Source organism: Caretta caretta, chromosome 25 (assembly GCF_965140235.1).
Source record: "Caretta caretta isolate rCarCar2 chromosome 25, rCarCar1.hap1, whole genome shotgun sequence".
Lineage (NCBI taxonomy): Eukaryota > Metazoa > Chordata > Testudines > Cheloniidae > Caretta > Caretta caretta.
The window spans coordinates 15,324,000-15,343,005 of record NC_134230.1 but is presented as its reverse complement, the minus strand read 5'-3'; the positions used below and the strand labels follow the sequence as shown (position 1 = coordinate 15,343,005).

At 43.0% G+C, this 19,006-nt stretch overlaps 1 protein-coding gene across 10 annotated transcripts in view; it reads left to right on the top strand.

Moving 5' to 3' along the window:
- SBNO2 (strawberry notch homolog 2) overlaps positions 1-19,006 on the top strand; it is a 108,059-nt gene that overhangs the window by 17,495 nt on the left and 71,558 nt on the right. For all 10 annotated transcript variants that reach the window (XM_048830892.2, XM_048830889.2, XM_048830876.2 and 7 more), the window contains 3 exons: positions 5,936-6,160; positions 8,432-8,514; positions 18,500-18,623. In XM_048830892.2, the coding sequence (XP_048686849.1) occupies positions 6,035-6,160; positions 8,432-8,514; positions 18,500-18,623 (333 nt within the window). In that variant the 5' untranslated portion in view covers positions 5,936-6,034. The remainder of the gene's footprint in view (positions 1-5,935; positions 6,161-8,431; positions 8,515-18,499; positions 18,624-19,006) is intronic.

Genomic DNA, 19,006 nt, shown 5'->3' with positions numbered 1-19,006 from the left:
TAGCTCACGAAAGCTTATGCTCAAATAAATTTGTTAGTCTCTAAGGTGCCACAAGTGCTCCTTTTCTTGATTACTTGGAGATTATTTTTTTTTATTTTACTGGGGTGAAAAACATTTAAAATGGGGAATAAATTCTGACAGTTATTATAATTTGTCAGACAATGGGGATGGACAAAAACCTGATTAGTTGTCTTGTTGAAGTTAGATCAGATTTCTGTAATCAGTTTAAACCTTCCCAGAAAAAGCTCTGCTTTAATTTGTTTAAGCTTACAGTTGCTTTGAGCATGACCGATCAGTTTTACTCAGCATAATTTGCGTTCTACTGTACGGCCACACCCTGCTGAGCCTGCAGCTTCTACCTGACATGGATTTATAAGGTTGCATAAACCATCTGAGTCCCAGTATGACTGCCTCTGTATTTAAAGGGAAACCTTTTAAACCACAAAGTGCTTAGCCTCTGGCAAATGATTTATTTCAGTTTGTGAGCCCCAGTCATGTGAGAGCATTTAACCATATGCCCTCAATGCTTGCATTTAGAACTGTAACTTTTTTTTATTTTTAATTTGTTAGCATGATCTTCTTTTAAAAAGTATTTGCAGATCTATTCAGAACTAGCACATTATATTGGCAGCCATCCTGAAATGGCTTTGAATAGGGTAGCACTTGCACATCCATGAAATAGCAGCAGCAAAGTCTTCAGAGGTTCTTATTATCAAGCTGGCCAGTATTGTGCGGCACTCTGATCAGGGATGAGTCCTACTTAACATTTTATGCGTGTGTGCAGGTGGTTTTATTAAATGTCCGACAGACCCAGTCCTGAAACCAGTGGGAGGGATTGCCTAAGTAGGGAATTCAGGATCCTGCAGTATGGCCAGTTCTACGCTCAAAAGTTAAGTCGACCCAGCTATGTTGTTCCGGCATGTAAAAAAAATCTACACCCCTGAATGTACTTAAACTGACCTAACCCCTGGTGTAGATAGTGCTAGGTCGACGGAAGAAGTCTTCCATAGACCTAGCTACTTCCTCTCAGGGAGGCGGATTAGTTTATGCAAACGGGAGAACCCCTTCCGTCACTGTGGTGAGTGTCTACGCTGAAGTGCTACAGCATTTCAAGTGTAGACAAGCCTTAAGATTCCATCAGCAGCAGGAAATGTTATTAAAAGTGTGTTACAGTAAACGTGCAATGTCTGGACGAATCCCTTGCAGACCTTGCTAATATTATTGCAATGAAAAATAGTGTTTACAGAGGAATACATTATTTCTTATCTGTATTGCAGCAGTGCCTAGAGGCCCTGATCAAGTTTTGAGTTCCCATCATGCTAGGAACTGTACATACTTACAATGAAAACATGATCTCTGGCCCAAAGAGCTAAGTATTACTTTGAAAAAATAAAACAATGATTTTTCCTTTGTAGCCTATCAAATTGTAGCTCTTTCATAAAGTGTTGGAAAGTTCCATGAAGTCTTGGCACAAAGCATGTGTTAAAATAATGTTTTGTTTTCTGGACAAATAACTATATGCTTAGTGATAGAATTTCAATATAGAAATTGGAGCTTCAGCAGGTTTGTATTGGGGGATGAAGCATAGCCTGTTTGATAATTGGCCTATTACAAATTCAAACTCCCACATATTTGTGTGGGTGATATATTTAAAGGGACCCCTTTCACTTGAAATCTAGTTGGGTTTAAAAACATGAGCTAAAAGTCATTTCAGTTATTACACCTGCCTCAGTTAATGTTTGTGGATTTACAACCCTAGGTTTTCATAGCTTTTAAAATATTTTTCTCTCCCCTGCTGCTGTGTAATCGGTTTCCCAAGAGTTGTCAGATATGTAAAATAAACTAAAAACATGGGGAGTACTTTTTCTCTGTTACCATAATCTTTGTTGGGGGGAAAAATAATCAGGCAGTGTAAATGTAAGTGAATATATTTGTGTGAATTTGAGTGCTTGCAGAGAATACTGATGGTCTCTCAACTCTTTACCCACAGAACAGCTACTACATCCCTAGTAGCCTTGCAAGCTCCCCAGCTGTGTTGCAATGCTTCTTGGAGAAACCATCTAGTTCACTTTCCATATCCATAGACCTCTGTGTGCCAAAGAGGCTGCCAGTTCATCTCCATTGTGGTACTAGTGGCAGAGGGGATGGAGTTAAGCTGTGGACTCCTGTCTATTGTATTTCAGCTGGGCACGGTAGCTTCTCATCACTATTGGTCTAGTCTGGATTTAAATGAATAACCTGGAAATGCATTTTTCTAATCTATTATCAAGCCCTTTAGCCATCCAGTACTCTTCAGTCTCGGCTTTTTTAACAAATAGGGTTGAGAAAAGAACTGTCCTTGTAGTCAAATATGGGATTGTCATTACAACTATTTTGGGGTACAGGTTTGCTATAAAATTATGGTGGAGCCATTCATATCCTAAATGCATGGATTATTGACTTTTAACTTCGAACTAACATTATACAAGTGTGAGCCCTTGAGTCTCTCTAGGTTTCAAAATACACTTTGCTCTCCCAGCTGACTGACGAGCCCTGTTCCAAGAGGTGTCCTGCCATGGATGCTACACAAAGTCAAGTTCACTTCACTGTCTGTTACAAATGCAGGAATAAATTTGCCAGCTGAAATTTGTCACTTATTTTTAAAGGGATGCAGTTGAGTCAGAAAGGATTTTAAAAAATTTCTCATGTTACAAATGACACCTTTAAAGGATCAAAACTGAACATTTAAGAACTCTCTTACTTTCTGTGCTGTTTAGTTTTTCTGCTTTACTCAGCTTGGACAGTGAAAATGCACTAGTTAGTTTCACTTCTCAAGTTCTCGTGCACCAGCCCACTGCTGCAATGTTCAGGCAGCAAATGCTGCAGGATAATGTGTTGTGGTTTTTGGGTGTTGGCGTGGAAGGGAGGGAGGAAACGAAAGGGCAAAAAAGTCATATTGAAATCAAAAAGAAATTGTGGAAATCTCTCTTGCTCCTAGGTTTTTCTAAATGTTTGCTTTAACCATAACATTATTGGTATCTGAATTAAGCCAAATTAGACCTGAGTGTGCCCCTTTAAGCCTGCAAGAGCAAATGGACAGTCTAGCAAAAAAGGTAGTTGATAGTGTCCTTTCCAGTTACTTTACAGGTGCTGAAAATCATTTGGATTCTGCCTAGCTGTTCAGGATTAATTTCTGTCACTGAATTGGAGGTCATGGTATGGGCACATTAGTAGCCCTTAACTGGTGACAAATGGGATGATGCAGTTTTAGTGAGTAAATCTGTTTAAGAAGAAATTGAGTCCCATGGTTAATATTTTCTGCATCAGACATTGTATAGGACTGATTTAGGAGGGGGGGAAATCTCAGGTATGTACTTTGCCTTTTTTCTGGTGATTTTGGGGTTCTGGCCGCTGTGCTGCATAGCTGTTACTCATCAGTAGGATACTCAGAAAGGAAATCTCCACTTGTCACTTCTTCCGAAGCAAGATAATATGTGACAATAAAATACCACATGTAGCTTTTAGTAGGTGAATATTTGAGCGAGAAAGAAAGTGAGATAAATTGAACTGGGTTGAGATACTGGAAATGAGGGTAACAGATTTACACAATCATTGGTGTGACTCAGGTTGGCCAGTCAATTACAACTGTGGTAATTACTAGAAGAGGGGTATAGTCCAGTTGCCATGGAAATCAGTTTTTCTGTTAACTTCAGGGAGAGTACTCTGAGCCCCGGCTGGATAGGTGGTGAAAGGTCATTTGACTTGGCCCTAAAGAGTAGATGTATTTAAATGAAGGTCGCTGAAGATGAGTGACTATTGGAGTAGTGAAAAGAGAGGAGCAGAGTGGGTTTATTAACAGACTCTTCCAGTAATAGGCATAGTAAGAGAAATAGAGGGGAAGCTACACTTAGGGATGGGAAATGAGGTTATCCAATAAAACATGTTTATAGTCTACTTTTTAACCCCTTTTTTGGCTCTTTCTCCTTGTTTCTTTCTTTCCTCCTGATGGAGCATCTCAAGGGAAACTAGTGTAGGGCTAGAGAACATGATTATTAAAATGCCAGTGGCCAGTCTACACTGGTGGCAGGCAACGCATCCATGAATACAAGAGAAATGCCAAACGTAGACAAGGTCGTTGATTGATACCAAGCCTACGCTAGCTAGGAAATGGTCTAGCTCAGGGTATGTCTACGCTGACAACCCTACAGCGGCGCCCTGCATCTCTTCATAGAATCTCAGGGTTGGAAGGGACCTCAGGAGGTCATCTAGTCCAACCCCCTGCTCAAAGGGTAACCCTAGCTACGCTGAATGGAGGAATTCTCCTATCAGTGTAGGTAATCCACCTCCCCGACAGGTGGTGAAATTCTTCCATCCTCCTAGCACTTGTCTATCCCAGGGGGTTCGGTCAGTATTGCCACGTGGATTTTTCACACTCCTGAGAGAAGTAGCTATACTGATGTAAAATCCTAATGTAGACTAGGCCATAGTAAACCTAGAGGCCCTTACAAGCCTCAGAACAGCCTTCTTCCTTATCCTCTTGGGACCCAAATTAGCTGTTTTTTTTAATTAGGTCGGACTTTGAAGGAAAAGAGGGCTCCTTACTTTTAAGGCCTTGCAGTGTCTTTATGAAGTTCCTTTATATCGTGTGCCTTTAGTTGTAGCCTGGGAACTTAAATTCATAACTTTGCTAGACACTAAAAATCATGGATTCAGTAAGGGCACAGGATTTATAATTCATTACACCAATTTGTAACCCACTAACCTCATGTATCCTGCAACTGTGAAAGGATTGAGTCTGGTATGCACAGGTTTTAATATGTATTCTAATTACTGATCATTCGGGTCTGTCCCAAATTGACTTTGTGGACTTTACCCAGGGCCCTGCCTTGCATTTTAGCTGCTTTCCAAGAATGTGAGTTTGCCACATTGCCCATCAGTGGAGAGCAAGCGCTTGCCTCTTGTGCCATACAAAGATGAGCAAGTATTGCAAAATCAGAGAAATTTCACAATTGGATTAGATTCTCAGCTGTTCAGAATCTCAGTTTTTTAAAACCCTCCTGTGTGTGAAATAGACTTTGGGGTGTAACAGTACTTTCCAAATGCTTTGCTGCTGTTCTGAGTGAAAATTGCGAGCCCTGTAGGGTGCATCTTCATTTGGAAAAAAGGTGTGTTCTTAACTTGTGTTAGCTAACATGTGGTAACCAACTACGATCTTAGTGAAGACAAGGCAGTTAGTATTTTAAGATGAGTTCCCCGGTCTAGGTGAATCTTAGGCTCCCTCATAGTAACTCAATCTGTTAACACTTGTGAAACCTACAAACTGCTTTGTCTTTACTGGGATTTTGCCTCATGTTAGTTACCATGTTAGCGACCTCAGGTTAAAAACAGACGTAGTCAGGGCTGTCCTAAGGGGGTGTGGGACCTGGGACATAGGCGCTGAGTTTCTATCTGCTGGAGGGTGGTTCCCCCCGGCTCCGCCCAGGCCCCATCCCCCACTCCATCCCCTCCCCTGAGCACACTGCACCCTTGCTCCTCCCCACCTAGCGCAGAGTCCAGATGCCCCAAAACAGCTGATTGGTTGTAGATGCTGGAAGGGAGAGGGAGATGCTGGTCGGGGCCCGCTGGTGGGCAGGAGGCGGCTCTGGTGGAAGAGGGAGGTTGGTAGGGGGGCTCCTTCTTCCCCCCGCTATCCCCCACTGACTTCTGTCTCACCTCCCTGCCCACCTTCTCAGGAAGCATGGGGCCCCCCCAGAGTGCAGGGCCTGGAGCAGTTGCCCTGATTTGCCATACCCTAGGGACGGCTCTGCACCTGGTGAAGACAAGGCCTTAGACTTTATGGTGGAGTAGGGGACTCTATGCAGCCTGACCTCCACGTGCTGGTCTCCTAATTAGATGGGGCTAGCTGCATTTCCTCCCACTTTACAAACTGACAATAGGTATTTCTTTTCTCTCCTAGGCCATGCTGCAGGGTGAAGAGCACAGATAAAGAACCTTCCACCACTCCTTAGAATAGTCCCACCAGCCCTGACAACTTCATGCTGCAGGAGACAGCCTGATGCCCTCAGCACATCCTGCCATGGACGGAGGGAAGAACTTTCCACAGCATGAACACCAGCAGTCAGGCAGTACATTATACAGTATGCCGAACCTCCAGACCCAGCTCAGTGTACCTGCCATGGAGGTGAGGGTCCTGTCAGGTTAGCATGGAAATGATTGGATTTGGGAGCTTTTGCCAGGGGGGGTCACAGCAATGCTGAAATCTTGGAAAACAAAGTAAACGTTTACAGTTTCTATTTGGTAAATTGGCTTTCCAGGCTGTTGTCCAGTGGTATAAGGTATTTATTTTTAGTGCTAGACATTTGAAGCAGCAGCTGCCACAATCCATGTTGACTTTGAAGTTGGGAGGAAAAGCAAGATTGTGACTGAAACGACATAATTTTAAAGTCCATTATATTGCACCCTGCTAGGGCAAGAGATGAAGAGTCAAAGCTGGATTACCAGCTTTCCATTTGTTTCTACCCCTGCTGGCTATCAAAGTACTGGACCTTAAAAGTGTCCCTTGTAGCTGTGTCTTTTCTGACACTGTTACACGACTGAATAGTATTTTATCAGGATTTACAGTCTCCAAGCAGGATTGGGTCCTGTACCAGGTCGCAGACTCACTGGTGCGGCACCTCCTGCTGGTTAGTCTGGGAATTTAGCTCTTTTCCAGCCCTCCGAGCACCTCCTGTTGACCGGTGTCCCTCCCGGATCTCAGTGCCCTTTACCTTGCGGTTCTGCCCCCAGCAGTACCCCCACACTCTGGATCTCCCCTTCCAAGGGAATCCCCTCCCGCTATACCCACCTTGCCTCAGTGGCTACTGCCAGTCATCATCTAGCCCCCTTTCTGTAGGGCAGACTGTCATGGCCACTCATCACTGGCAAGGGAGTTGGACCTGCTGCCTTTGCCTATCCCCAGGCTGCACCTCTGCAGCCCCAGTACCTGCTTAAGCCTTTAACAAAGCCCCAGCCTGGGGCGTTGCCAGGCTGGAGCTCCCCAGCTCCTCTTGCCCTTCCCCAGCACTGCTCTGCTTCAAGTACCCTGTGCTCCCAGGCAGCTAGGCCCTTCCCACTCCAAGGCTGGAGTGAGACACTGAACCAGCTCCTCCCTCGCAGCCCTCTTATCAGGGCCAGCTGAGCCCTGATTGAGCTGGCCACACCTGTGGTCAGCTACTCAGTCAGCTTCCCTCAGCTGTTCTTGCTCCTCTTACCTCAGGAGTGGGGCCCCGCTACTGGTCCCTATTGTGACCTGCTGTACAAACCTATGATTTTTTAAAAAAAGCCCCTCCCCTAGATAGCTTTACAGTCGAAACAGAGTGTCCCTTGGGCACCAGTACTCTTTTGTCTCTGATTATAACTAATGGCTGCTGCTTTCCTGAAGTTTGTACCCATCTTAGTCTGGCTACATGGAGGCATTCAGCACCTGCTGCATAGCTGGGGAAGTTGGGCGTAAACAATTTTGAGGTCAGCTTTAAACCGATGTGAACTCTTAATGTTTTCAGAGAGCACCTGCCCTCACAAAATCAGACACTCTATAGATGACTTAAGTCAGGCCCCCAAAATGAGACACTTCGAATTACTAGTCACTTTTGAAATTATTGGCCTTTGAAAACCTCTAGAAACAATCATATTTTTTTTCACTCATTTCTCCGAATTGCAGCCCATTCAACATGCTGCAACTAAAATCATGTTCCTTGCCTGCCACTCCAATCACCTCTTTTCTCTCTCTCTCTCTCTCTCTCTCTCTCTCTCTCTCTCACGCAGCCTGGAGTCCCTGCATTGACTTCCTTTCTCTCCAGATCAGGTGTAAATTCTGTAGCTAAACAGTTACAACTCTGGGTCTGGGTTTTGCCCTTATATGGACATAGAAATAATAATTAAAAAAACAACTACCTTGTTTTCTTGTACAAGTCAATGCCACTTTGGTCAGTGAACAATTGACAAAGGAGATTAATGTCAGTAGTTGAAAGATGACACAATATCCTGTTAGCGTCGTGCTTATGTTGGAGCCTCACTCTGAAATAGAACTTGCCATTGGTACTGAAAGCAGCTGGGGAGCAGTAAATGTAGCTGTCTAGGTATAAACCTGCCCCGACTCACTCCAGGTTAGCCAAGGCAGAGTCCAATTTCTACAAAGTTTGTGATTAACTGGGTAGGCGGGGAGAATAACCTATGAGGATAATGACCCCAAAGCTCTTCCTGGAATAAGTAAGAACGCAGCAGGTTTGCAAGTCAGACGTGGTGTGTGGCGTTAAACTAACCACTTGTGAACGATTAAAAGCCATCACTGTTTGTTGCATGCAGGGAGAGGAGGGGTCACAGGACAAGGCTTGAATTCTGAGCTACCAGTGTGATTTAGCAGAGTTGCAGTTTTCTGATGCTGGAATTTTTCTCGGTATTGTTGTGCTTTCAGAACTCGATGCTGGCTCCTGATTGGTGGAATCCCTTCTATTCATCTGTCCCTTTCTCAACTCCATCTTTTCCAAGTGAAAACCAGTAAGTGCTGTTTATATAATTCCCCTACATATGTGCACACCCGATGATTCAACTGTTTCTTCAGTGCTTTCTTCGTTTACTTTTTGTTTCACTAATTTATGGGGAAATAATGGCATCTCACAGTGTTTGTGGCATTTCACAAACTGCTACATCTTGGAAAAGAAAAGAAACAGCCTTTGTGAAGACATGGGAAACTTTGACTTTGTGTAAGCTTTTAAACTGATTTAGGGGAGTAAAGGCCTTGTTAGAGTCTAGATTTGTTACACTAATGGAGTTCATAAAATACACCATTAATACAATCTGGCTATACTAATATATCATAGAGGCCTGTAGCTTTATATGGCCAGTGCAGGGAAGAAGGAAGTTATTTCTGCTCTGAGGAAGGTAGAGTGACACATTTGTGGATGAAGCAATATTAAAAGCTATGGTAGGAAGCTAATAATTCTTAGTAGTATCAACCCTGCTGAATTAAGCTTTCATTTTAAGTTGCTAGCACGTTTATATTCAAAATGCACATGCCATATAACTAACTGTGAAAACCAGAGCATATCAAGATCACAAGCTTTGCTAGTAACCTCATTACTAATCCTGCAAGGTGTGCAGTGGTGAGAAGTATGAGCTGATGTGAGAAATTGTAACTTCCTCCTGAGTAAATCCCCACCACCTGCATACACCCTGCATAGCTTCAGCCTGTGAAAGGCACAGCTGTAACGTTTTCAGTAAACTTTGCATACAAACAATTGCCCTTCCTATGGGAGAATTCTGCCTTATATTTTTCCTTATAGATTCACTGGAAAACCTCCTGTTCAGTACCTTGAAGATAAGTGCTTTGAATAAAGATGTGTTGAATGTTCTCTGTCTGCTCTAGATCAGTCTGAGCCCCTGTGAATACCACTCCCCTCTTGGTCACAAAACTATGCACATTTATCCGCCCGAGTAAGAAGGATACCGGCTATGATGCACCTTTGGGATTTTCTCAGTTTGGGGGTCTAGTAGCAGGGAGAAGTGTTAGCAGCAGTGCATTATGCCACCACAAAAATGATCAGAGCTTAGACTGAGAGACTCTGACCAGTGAGTATTGGGAAAAGGTGTGCAGGGACATCATGTTGCTTTCTGTCACATCTAGTGAAAGGAAGGAGTGGCATAGATGGGGACTAGGGTGAGCTGCATCTGTCCCTTGTTTCCCTTGGGAGGGTTGTTTTGGGTGGCGGAGAGGGGCTAATGGAAGAAAAGTACAGTCAGGCTCCCAAAGTTGAGTAAGGTTGTTAACTTTTGGGATAGACCTTTGGGCGTAGTTCAGGGGTGTGAGGACTTAGCCCAGCCCCCCATCTGAAGGATTTGAATGTCTCGATAGGCAAACAGAAAGATCCTTTCTAATTAGCCTTCCATTTCAGGTGTTAGGCTGTGGGTTTACTTACACTTTATTTTAAAACTTGCTTCAGTGAGTTTCAGAACTCCGGTCTACAGACTTGGGCTTGCACTATGGTGCTAAAAACAGCAGTGTAAACATTGTGGCTCAGGCTGGAGCTCAGGTTTTGAAACCTTCCCCACGCCCCGAACCCCCAGGTTTCAGAGGTCAGGCTCCAGCCCGAGCCTGAATGTCTACACAGCTGTTTTTAGCATCATAAAGTGAGCCCCATGAGCCCAAGCCTGTTGACCTGGGCGCTGAGACTCATGGCCGGGGGTTTTAAATCACATACCCTGTGACTCCCAACCTAGTCACCAGCCATGAGAATCCAGCTACTCTGTTCGGATAACACTAGTGTTATCTCCCTTGTTTTTCTTTCTGCTTTTGTCTGCCATCCCCATCCCACCTCAGTGTGGGAAACAAAATAGCCAGCAACCATGAGGTGAACTGCATTATAAAGCAGATTTTGCTAAATGGTTACCAAAAATCTGTTGTGCATGTGGTGGAAGTTACTCAGCCTTGTTAGTTACTCCTCAAAGCAGGAATTTGGGCAGGAGTGGTGGGATAAGTTCAGCCTCTTTGCTCTTAGCCAGGCTGTCTGCGTAATTGGAAGAGGGTGTGCTTTTTTTTTTAAGATGATTCCTGTAAATTACATTTTCTGTATCCTCAAGGGAGCTATAAAAGAATTTCTGTTTTGCTGTATGGAACCACAGACTGAGATGCGATTTATCTATTGTTTTTTCCCTTCTGTTTGATCATTTGCTGTCTTTTTATCCTTCACTTTCTCCCTGTTCAGTGCTAGTACTCACTATTCACATCCACCATGCTGGCGATGTTATTGTTATGGCCCTGATCCTGCCAAGACTTAAGCACATGCATAACTTTACATGCAAGAGTAGTCCCAGTGATGTAATAGGATTCTTATCACATGTAAAGTAATACATGTACCTGAGTCTTTTCAGGATTGGGAGCCTATAATAGCGTTTATTTGGAAGAGGATGTTAAAGTTAAGGGTGTAGAATGGTTTCAGTTTTAGCTTCCTATCTTAGTATTCTCATAAGATATCAAAAAATTCACCTTTCAGATGAAATTTTCCATTATTTTATTCCACATAAAGGGGACACTTAAAAAAAACAAAAAAAGAGAAAATCTGGAGCAAACTCTGTAGCAGGTTAGCAAGGTGCTTGTATATGGGAAATATGTTTTTTGCTGGAGAGGAAGAAAATGACCACACTTGTGTGATTACGCAATTTTCAGGCAGTTCTTTTCCCCAAATGTAGATGAACTCACTGAGCATTTACTAAATTTTTAAAGTTGCCTGTTTCGGTACTGTGTGTGATGGGCATGCGCAATAGAAACTTTGATTGTTCCATCTTACACACTGCTCACTTACTTATTTAATTGCAACTGCTGTGTCCTTACACTTTTCTTTAAAAACAATGTACAATGTTAAAAAAAAAAGTTAATGAAACATTGCATTCAAAGAGTTAAAATGGCAAAGTCAAGGAAATACAAGCCAAGGTACTGGCAGTAGCACTAACTTGGCCAAATTGAACATGTGCCATGTTTTTCTTATTAAATGTATAGATTAATGTATTACTGTTCAATGTATAGTCCCAAACATACAGGATGTACAGTCTGGCCAAGCTGATGTTACTACTGGAATCTTAAAAGGACACTGGCAATATGATAATGGCTCATTTGGATCACCCTTTAAATGTATGGTAGCAATTAAAAAAAAAAAGTTTGATTTCTCTCTGCTTTCCTGTTAGAAGGGACTTTTGGATGGATCTGAGAGCAATATCAACAAGCAAGCTCAGGCCAGTCGCTCCTCCCACCTGTCTGTCTTTCTTTCTGTGCACACACCTGTTTGCTGCCTGTCCAACTTCATTTTCAGCTCTGTTGCTGTCACTGGTAACTCCCTGGTGCAGGTCCTGTGAGAGGTCATGGTGGCATCAGTATAGCAATGAACTCACTAGGCACAAAAGTGCTGTCAAATGAGCAAAGTAAACCAACTGAAACAAAGGAGGAAGGACAATAAAACCTCTCCTCTAATCTGTCAGTGATGATATTCTTAGGGAGGTGAACTGTAATGACAGTAGGTACATCACAGTCAGTGAGATTATTAAGTAGCTGGTGTCCCTTTCACCTTTCTAATTTCCTTCTTTTTTTTTGCAACAATAACTCTGCAACTTCAGTATTGCATTAATGTATTTTGCATTTTAATTTATATGGCATTGTAGTTGAAAAGCCCCTTGTTAAACAGTGAAAAAGACAAAAATTGATAAAAAAGAAAACCAGTATGGTGGACCCCTCTCTGTTGCCACAGACTCCATGTGGGAGGAGTCTCATTTGCCAGTGGCTGTATTTAGATATGGCTTGTTCTCATAGCAACAGCTTTGTTTGAAGCAGGTTCTTCCAGTTTCTTGTAAGTACTTAACTTTTATAGTACAAAGAATTTGGTTTAACAAGAGGTAGCAAAGTTTGCACCTTTATTCAGAACTTTCTTAGCCCACAAAAAATTACAATATGATAAAAATTAGTCTTGTAAAATGCTGAACAAGGCAGATCAAGAGGATCCTACATAGGGAAAATGTTTATATGTACAGTATTTCTAAGGCAGTGATCCCTCTAATAGCTGAGCTCCCGTTCCAATAATAGGCTTGATACTTTCCTCTCATCAGTGTAAATCTGGAGTAACCCTATTGATGTCCGTGGTGTTACATGTGTATAACTCCACTGTTGTCAGCTGAGTTACACTTCTGTGAATGATTGGAGAATCAGGCCCCGTATGTTTAGCAGACAGCATTTCTCAAATTTTGGAACAGTGCTTTCCTCCGTGACTCCCCCACACCATCTGAATGTGGGATTACAGTGGTTGTAATAATACATTATAAAACAAGCTCAGAAGAAGCATTAATTGCAATCTAACAGTGAAGAGGAAAAGGGCTGAGGGCTCGTCTATACTGGAAGCTGTCGCGCATCTGGTGAAGACTCTCTCTGCTGGCAGGAGAAGTTCTCCTGCCGACATGACACTGTCCACACTGGCGCTTAGGTCGGTGTAATTTATGTCGCGCAGGGGGGGTGGCTTATTCACACCCAAGAGTGACATAAGTTATACTGACAAAACCTGTAGTGTAGACAAGCTCTGAGATGAATGCCAAGGCAGGCGTGGTTTCCATGGCCTAGGCCCTGTACCAGCAAAGGCCTAGTCACTTGCTGATGACAGACTCCCTAAAAGGAGGCTGTAATGGCAAAGCACAAAAGTCCGATGAGATGCAAAGAATAAGGTCTCAAATATAGCCAGAGCATGCCCCAGTAAAGCTTCAAATACCAAGAGGACATCTGGTCCATCACTTTTTATAGACAGCTGGTATAAAGAATAATATCCCAGTAAGTTTTGCTGCAGCCTGCTTAAGCTGCCAGGTGACTGAGAACCTGCTGGTGGAAGGAATTGCAGCATTGGGCACTGAATCATTTACGAGACAGATACCTGTAGACTCTGTTCTAGCATGCAGGCTCTGCTACCAAGAACCTAAGTTTCAGAAAGACGGAGGAACCGATCAGAAGTTTAAACAACAAATTCTCTTGTTGGAGATAGTTGTAAAGACAAGGCCATTTCACTATGAGCTGCGCTTACATCAAATGACCTGGGTAAGTTAAAGTGCATCTTAGTTCAATGCGTCCAAACTGTACAACTGCCCCCAGTGTTTAGGGTTGGTGGGCAGTGAGAAAGCCATCTCATTTCTTGCTCTTCTATAAAGTACTTGGTGTGTATGGAGACCCATCTCCTTCCCAGATGTCTGCATCTAGATATCGGTTAAGCCTCATCTGAGTCCACAGCCTAAGTCTTCCTTGATTGTGTCCAGTAGCTTATTTGTATCTGTCCTTAGAATGTAGATTTTTCCCAGTCATCACTCAGTTTAGCTGGGATAAATCTCTCTTTAAAATGTATCCATCAGACCTGTCTCTGGGCACATTTACACTGTTCTTAAACCAATACAAAATTAACTAACCAATGTCAACGTAATAAATTAATTAAGCTATGCATATTAATGTAACCCCAACCACCCCCGATGCAAATGTCTGAGTTGACAAATGGTCTTTGTACTGTGTTCTCAAAGTCAATAGGCTTGGGCTCTATCAAACTGAGAGGAGAAGCAAATTCCAGAATTGAAAGCTCTCTGCTGCAAATGCACTATTCCCTACTCATTCAAATCAAGGGATTGTATCAAGAGCACATCAGCCAGTCTGAGCTTGATAAAATCAAAAGATTCATAGAGAGGTTCTCGATTTCCAGCTCGTAGTATCGTAGATCTGAGAGATGAAAGAAAGGCACCAGGCCATCTTATTTCTTCAGCAAGGGCAAGCTTGTTCTCCATAGTAATATGTAGTGCTTGGTCTGTTTATCAAAAACAATGTGCTCAGCTGTACCCAAGACAGAAAAAATAGACTGTCCCTGCCTGGCAGTTGTAAAAGATACACACAAGATGGGGCAGGGATACCCTGGGAAGTTCCAGAGATGGGGTTTACTTGGTCGGTAGTAATCTTATTTTGAATGTCTCAAATGGCTAGTTTCCTCCATTCTTCCTTGGAGGAAATGTTCCACTTTTAAATACATCCTAGGTTCATAAGATAGGTTTCTTGTAGCCAAATCTTTGGGCATTATCTGAGTAGCTCTGTGTAGGGGGAGGAGTAGAATCTTATTTCCATAACTTGTATCCATTTGAAAGGAGAACACACAGGTCAGTCTGTATGTATCGCTTTCCCTGCTTGTTTGGATTATTAAGCTGTTTGTTTTAAGTGTGAGACGCTAACCTTCCTTCTCTTTTGTCTGTCCAGTTTCAGTGGAGGTGATTAGATGTCCCCAAAATAGAAGGTGGCTATACAAATTGTAATCAGCCAATAGGTATGGTAGCTTCTGGCTTGACCTGTTATGTGTTTGGGAGATGGAGTATAGTAATTATGCTGGTGTTGGTTGCAGCTCCACAGTTCAAGAGGAGTGCTGTTCTGTACCTAAGGCAGGGATGGAACCTTTGAAGAATACAGTGGATCGTCTCCAATCTTACAGCATGTACTCTGGGTTCAGAAAGAATTTTCAGAGAATTTTCAAGTAAATGGGTTAGTAGTTTGAGTTTAAAGGCCCGGTTGTCATTAATCTTAAAATTCAGCACCTGGTGCTCATTTTCTTCAGCCCAAAGAAATTATTATGGAATAACACTCTTCAAACTTTCCATATAGTTCAAATGTACTGAAATCTCAGTGTGAGCCACATTTGAATAAATTAGGTTTTAATTCAGTCAACTTATAAACGGTTGTATCTAATTGTTATGATTATACAAATTAGTCAGGGCCAGACCAGTAGCACATGTCATTTTAAATGCAAGCACTGAAGCTAATATGCATGGTCCAATTGCATTACTTGAAATGAGTCAGTGGAGTGAAGGGGTTGTACATGTGTGTCAGGGTCTCACTGATAGATGACTTGAACCCAACTGTCACTCGATTGGCCCCAACTGTCATTGGCCCTAAAGGTTCCATGGCTGTGTGCTGGCTTCTGTGTTTCATTGCAGGGTGTCTTGCTCAGGTGGAACGGATCAGGTTAGTCAGACTGACTCCTGCTGGGCAAGGTGGTTTCTGTGGGGAGCAAGGGGGAAAGAGGAGATTGTATATGTCCCATGATTCTTTCCCCTCTGCCCTATTACCCTTACAGAGAGCTTACCTTAAGGGACTCTCCAAGTCACACAGATGAGTGGCAGAACCAGGAACTGAACCCAGAGCTCGGGAAGCAATGTGATGTAGTGGATAGGGCACTGGGTTGGAAGTCAGGAGTCCTGAATTCTAATCCTTGGTCTGCTACTGACCAACCGTATGCCCATATGCAAGTCACTTACCCTCTCTGCTTCTATTTTCCCTCCCACCCTTTGACTGTCTTGACTACTTATACTGTCAGCTCTTTGGGGCAGGAACTGGCTCTCTCTCTGTGTGTATAGCACCTAACACAGTGGGGCCTTGATCTTGGTTGGGACCTTCAGGTGCAGCTGTTATCCAAATACTAACATCCTGAATCACAACCTAGTACCTTAACACAAGACCACCCTTCCTCTCAACCCCCCCTTCACTACAGTGATTTTAGGTTATGTTTCATCAGTTGAACCTTGGGTCAAGATCAAGCCACAAGTAAAGTGCCTGTCAGCCTAGCTCCTAGCAGATATGAGGCAGACGTCAATTTTCTATGTATATAGTGTATGCTAGGGTGAGGATGCACATTGTAGTTGAGGTGCATTGACAGTCACATCTGGGAAACCTTGCCTGGCACCTGCCCATAGTGTGCTTTGCTTTAATGAATTTCTACTAGAAAGGAAATTGAAATCTGGCTTTGATTTACAGAAATCTTCCCTATTCCTCACCTCAGTAGCATGCGCCTTGGCATGAAAGCGATGTCAGAGTGGCTTGCATTGGGAAGTTTTTTCTTTTGTCGTAGTCAACTGCTGCCATGAGGATCTCTTCTCCCTTGGTTTTGGCAGAGCTGCTAGGTTCACAAGCTTTGGAGCCCCTCTTACTTGCATTGGTTTGGTGGTGTAACGAAAGGTAATGTGGTGGTGGCGGCCATCTTCCAACCTTTCACAGCAAAGCAAATGAATGTGCCAAAGTCCTTGCTAAATAAAAAGCAAAACAATAATACGAAAGGCACTGAAAAAGTTTGGCCTATCATATTAGCAATTCTGTAGTGGCTTTCCTGTGAGGATCTTTACCAAGTTGCAGTTAGTCTTTTTTACAACATTGCCTGTGAGGAGATGGCATCCCCATTTTACAGATGGAAAAAGTGCAGTCCAGAGAGGTGAAGTGATTTGTCCCAAGACCAGATGAGGAGCCAAATTCGTCCCTGGTGTAACTCCATCAAAGCTGGTGGACAAACACTGGAACGGATTTGGCGCAGTGAATATGCAAGAGCTGGGAAAGGTGCCTCGTCACTCAGAAATGAGAGTGATTAGAGCTTGGACTGTCCTGGATTTTTTAAATTCTCTCTCTGTAAGAGCACATGGGTAGGACCTGCTTTAGGGCTTCTTAGCAGAAGGTAAACTAGTTGCAACATCAGTAAGGATAGAGAAGAAATTCAATGGTAGCAGTTCATAGGCTATTGTGAAAAGTGATTTCTGTGCTGCCCTTTGCTAGGATTTTACCTTCAATGATGTGGCAAAAGAGGGGTACATTTAGTCATAAATGGGAGATAACTATGTGCCTATTTGCATGTAAATGCAGCCCATCCAGTGTATTTACAAGTCCTGCATGTGGATTAGCTAAAGGCATGTTGTGTTAATGAACAACTAGCTATGCAAGACATTTTCATTGCTGGATAGTACTTAGGCTGCCCAATGATTTCAATCTCCTCTCCCCAGTTGATTTTTTGTGTAGTTTGGAAGTTCACTGCCTGTGGGTTCTGTGGCCTTGACATCACATGGAATGTCTGACTTTCCACAAGGACAATTCAGCTGGACCGTGTGAAGTGTTCAAACAGTTTTTAATATGAAAATATACTGGGTGAGGATTGTCGAAACTGTTTGAATGAACATCCGTTACAACAGCCAGATTACCAGAAGGATTACTGAACACATTCCTCCCTCTGCATAAGAGAGTTAACTTGTGCATGCAGTGTGTAATAGCAAAACCAAAAGCAGCTCATGTAATGTAGGCCAAAGGCTGCTGACTGGTGGAATGGAAAGACTGCTATCAGTTCACAACCCTTACCTGCCTAATAGTTACAGGATATAAACCCTGGGAGTGTCCACTCAAGAGAGCATAATCAGGAGACCGTGCTTTGTTCACTAATTGGTGCCACTCTGAGATCTCCCTAGATAGTGACAGCTCAGAGCCATTCATCCCCATAAAACCCTTCCTGGGTTAGTATGCATGTCCCTGCCCCTCCTTTCAAGCTCTAGTGCTCCAGCCTAGAAGCATAGTATGTCCGTGATTGATGTAGCTATCTGTATAACTACTTTCCACCCTTGCCTTAGTCCCAAATGGAAGGAGTGTTGTGGCCTTTGGACCCCCCCACCTTGGAAGATCATTAGTGGTTGAGTTTTCCCAGGGGACTGTTGGTTCTTATGGGGTGAACTATGATTCTGCTTTGTAAGATTTAATATTTCCCCATATATAGCATATTTGATCGTAGGGTCCTATTGTGCCTTCCAAACACTAATTTCTCTGGTACCTTTACAGCAGTTTTATTTGCACTCCATTGTTAGGATTGAACTGGGATTCCTCAAAACCCAATCTCTATCAAATCCACCCAGTTTATATGAGCCACTCAGAGTTGAATTCTTGGCCTCTTGATTATGCTACAGCTCAGTAGAGCAGTGTACTAGCATATGAGCCTGAGAAAATATTGTTGGTAGGTTTATTATATTTTGCCCTGTACACATCTGTCCTGCACAAAATCCCCTGTTAAAATCAATCTCTTGCATGAGTCGACTTTAAGAACCAGTTAACCCCGTGAAGGTGGAATCTGAGACAACTCTGAGAAATGCCCCTTGCTAGGAATGAGAGAAAGTCACTGCTCTCCTTGTCTCTTTACAGGCAATATTTTAATGCCACTTCCGATTTTTACATGAATTCCATCAGCAGACAACCTTTCACAGAGACAAACTATACATCTGTGGGCCTCGCTGACTTCTCACCAAAAAATGGTGATTTTCCTCAGGTAGGTGCCTAGTTTGTTATGACTGACTGTCTTTGGGTGAAATGGGGTAAGACTGAGGGCAATGCATTGTATGGTTTTTAAATAGCCAGTGCGATATATCTGTATTTCGAATACTCTGATGCCTCAGATGCATGTCATTGGCTTGGTGGCCGTGCGGTGGTGTTAAATTCATAGGTGATGCAAGTTACATGTTGGTAAATTGATGTGACATACATACCAAAGGGAGTGTGGGGAAAGATGTAAGTGAAAGAAGGCTCCCACTAGTTAGACCATCACTTAATCTTCTCTGAACTAGGCTTTTAGGGTTTTCACCTCATGTATGTTACATGGGCTGTTATCTCACTACTCAGTAGGTTGAATTCATGAAGAGCAACGTTTTATAG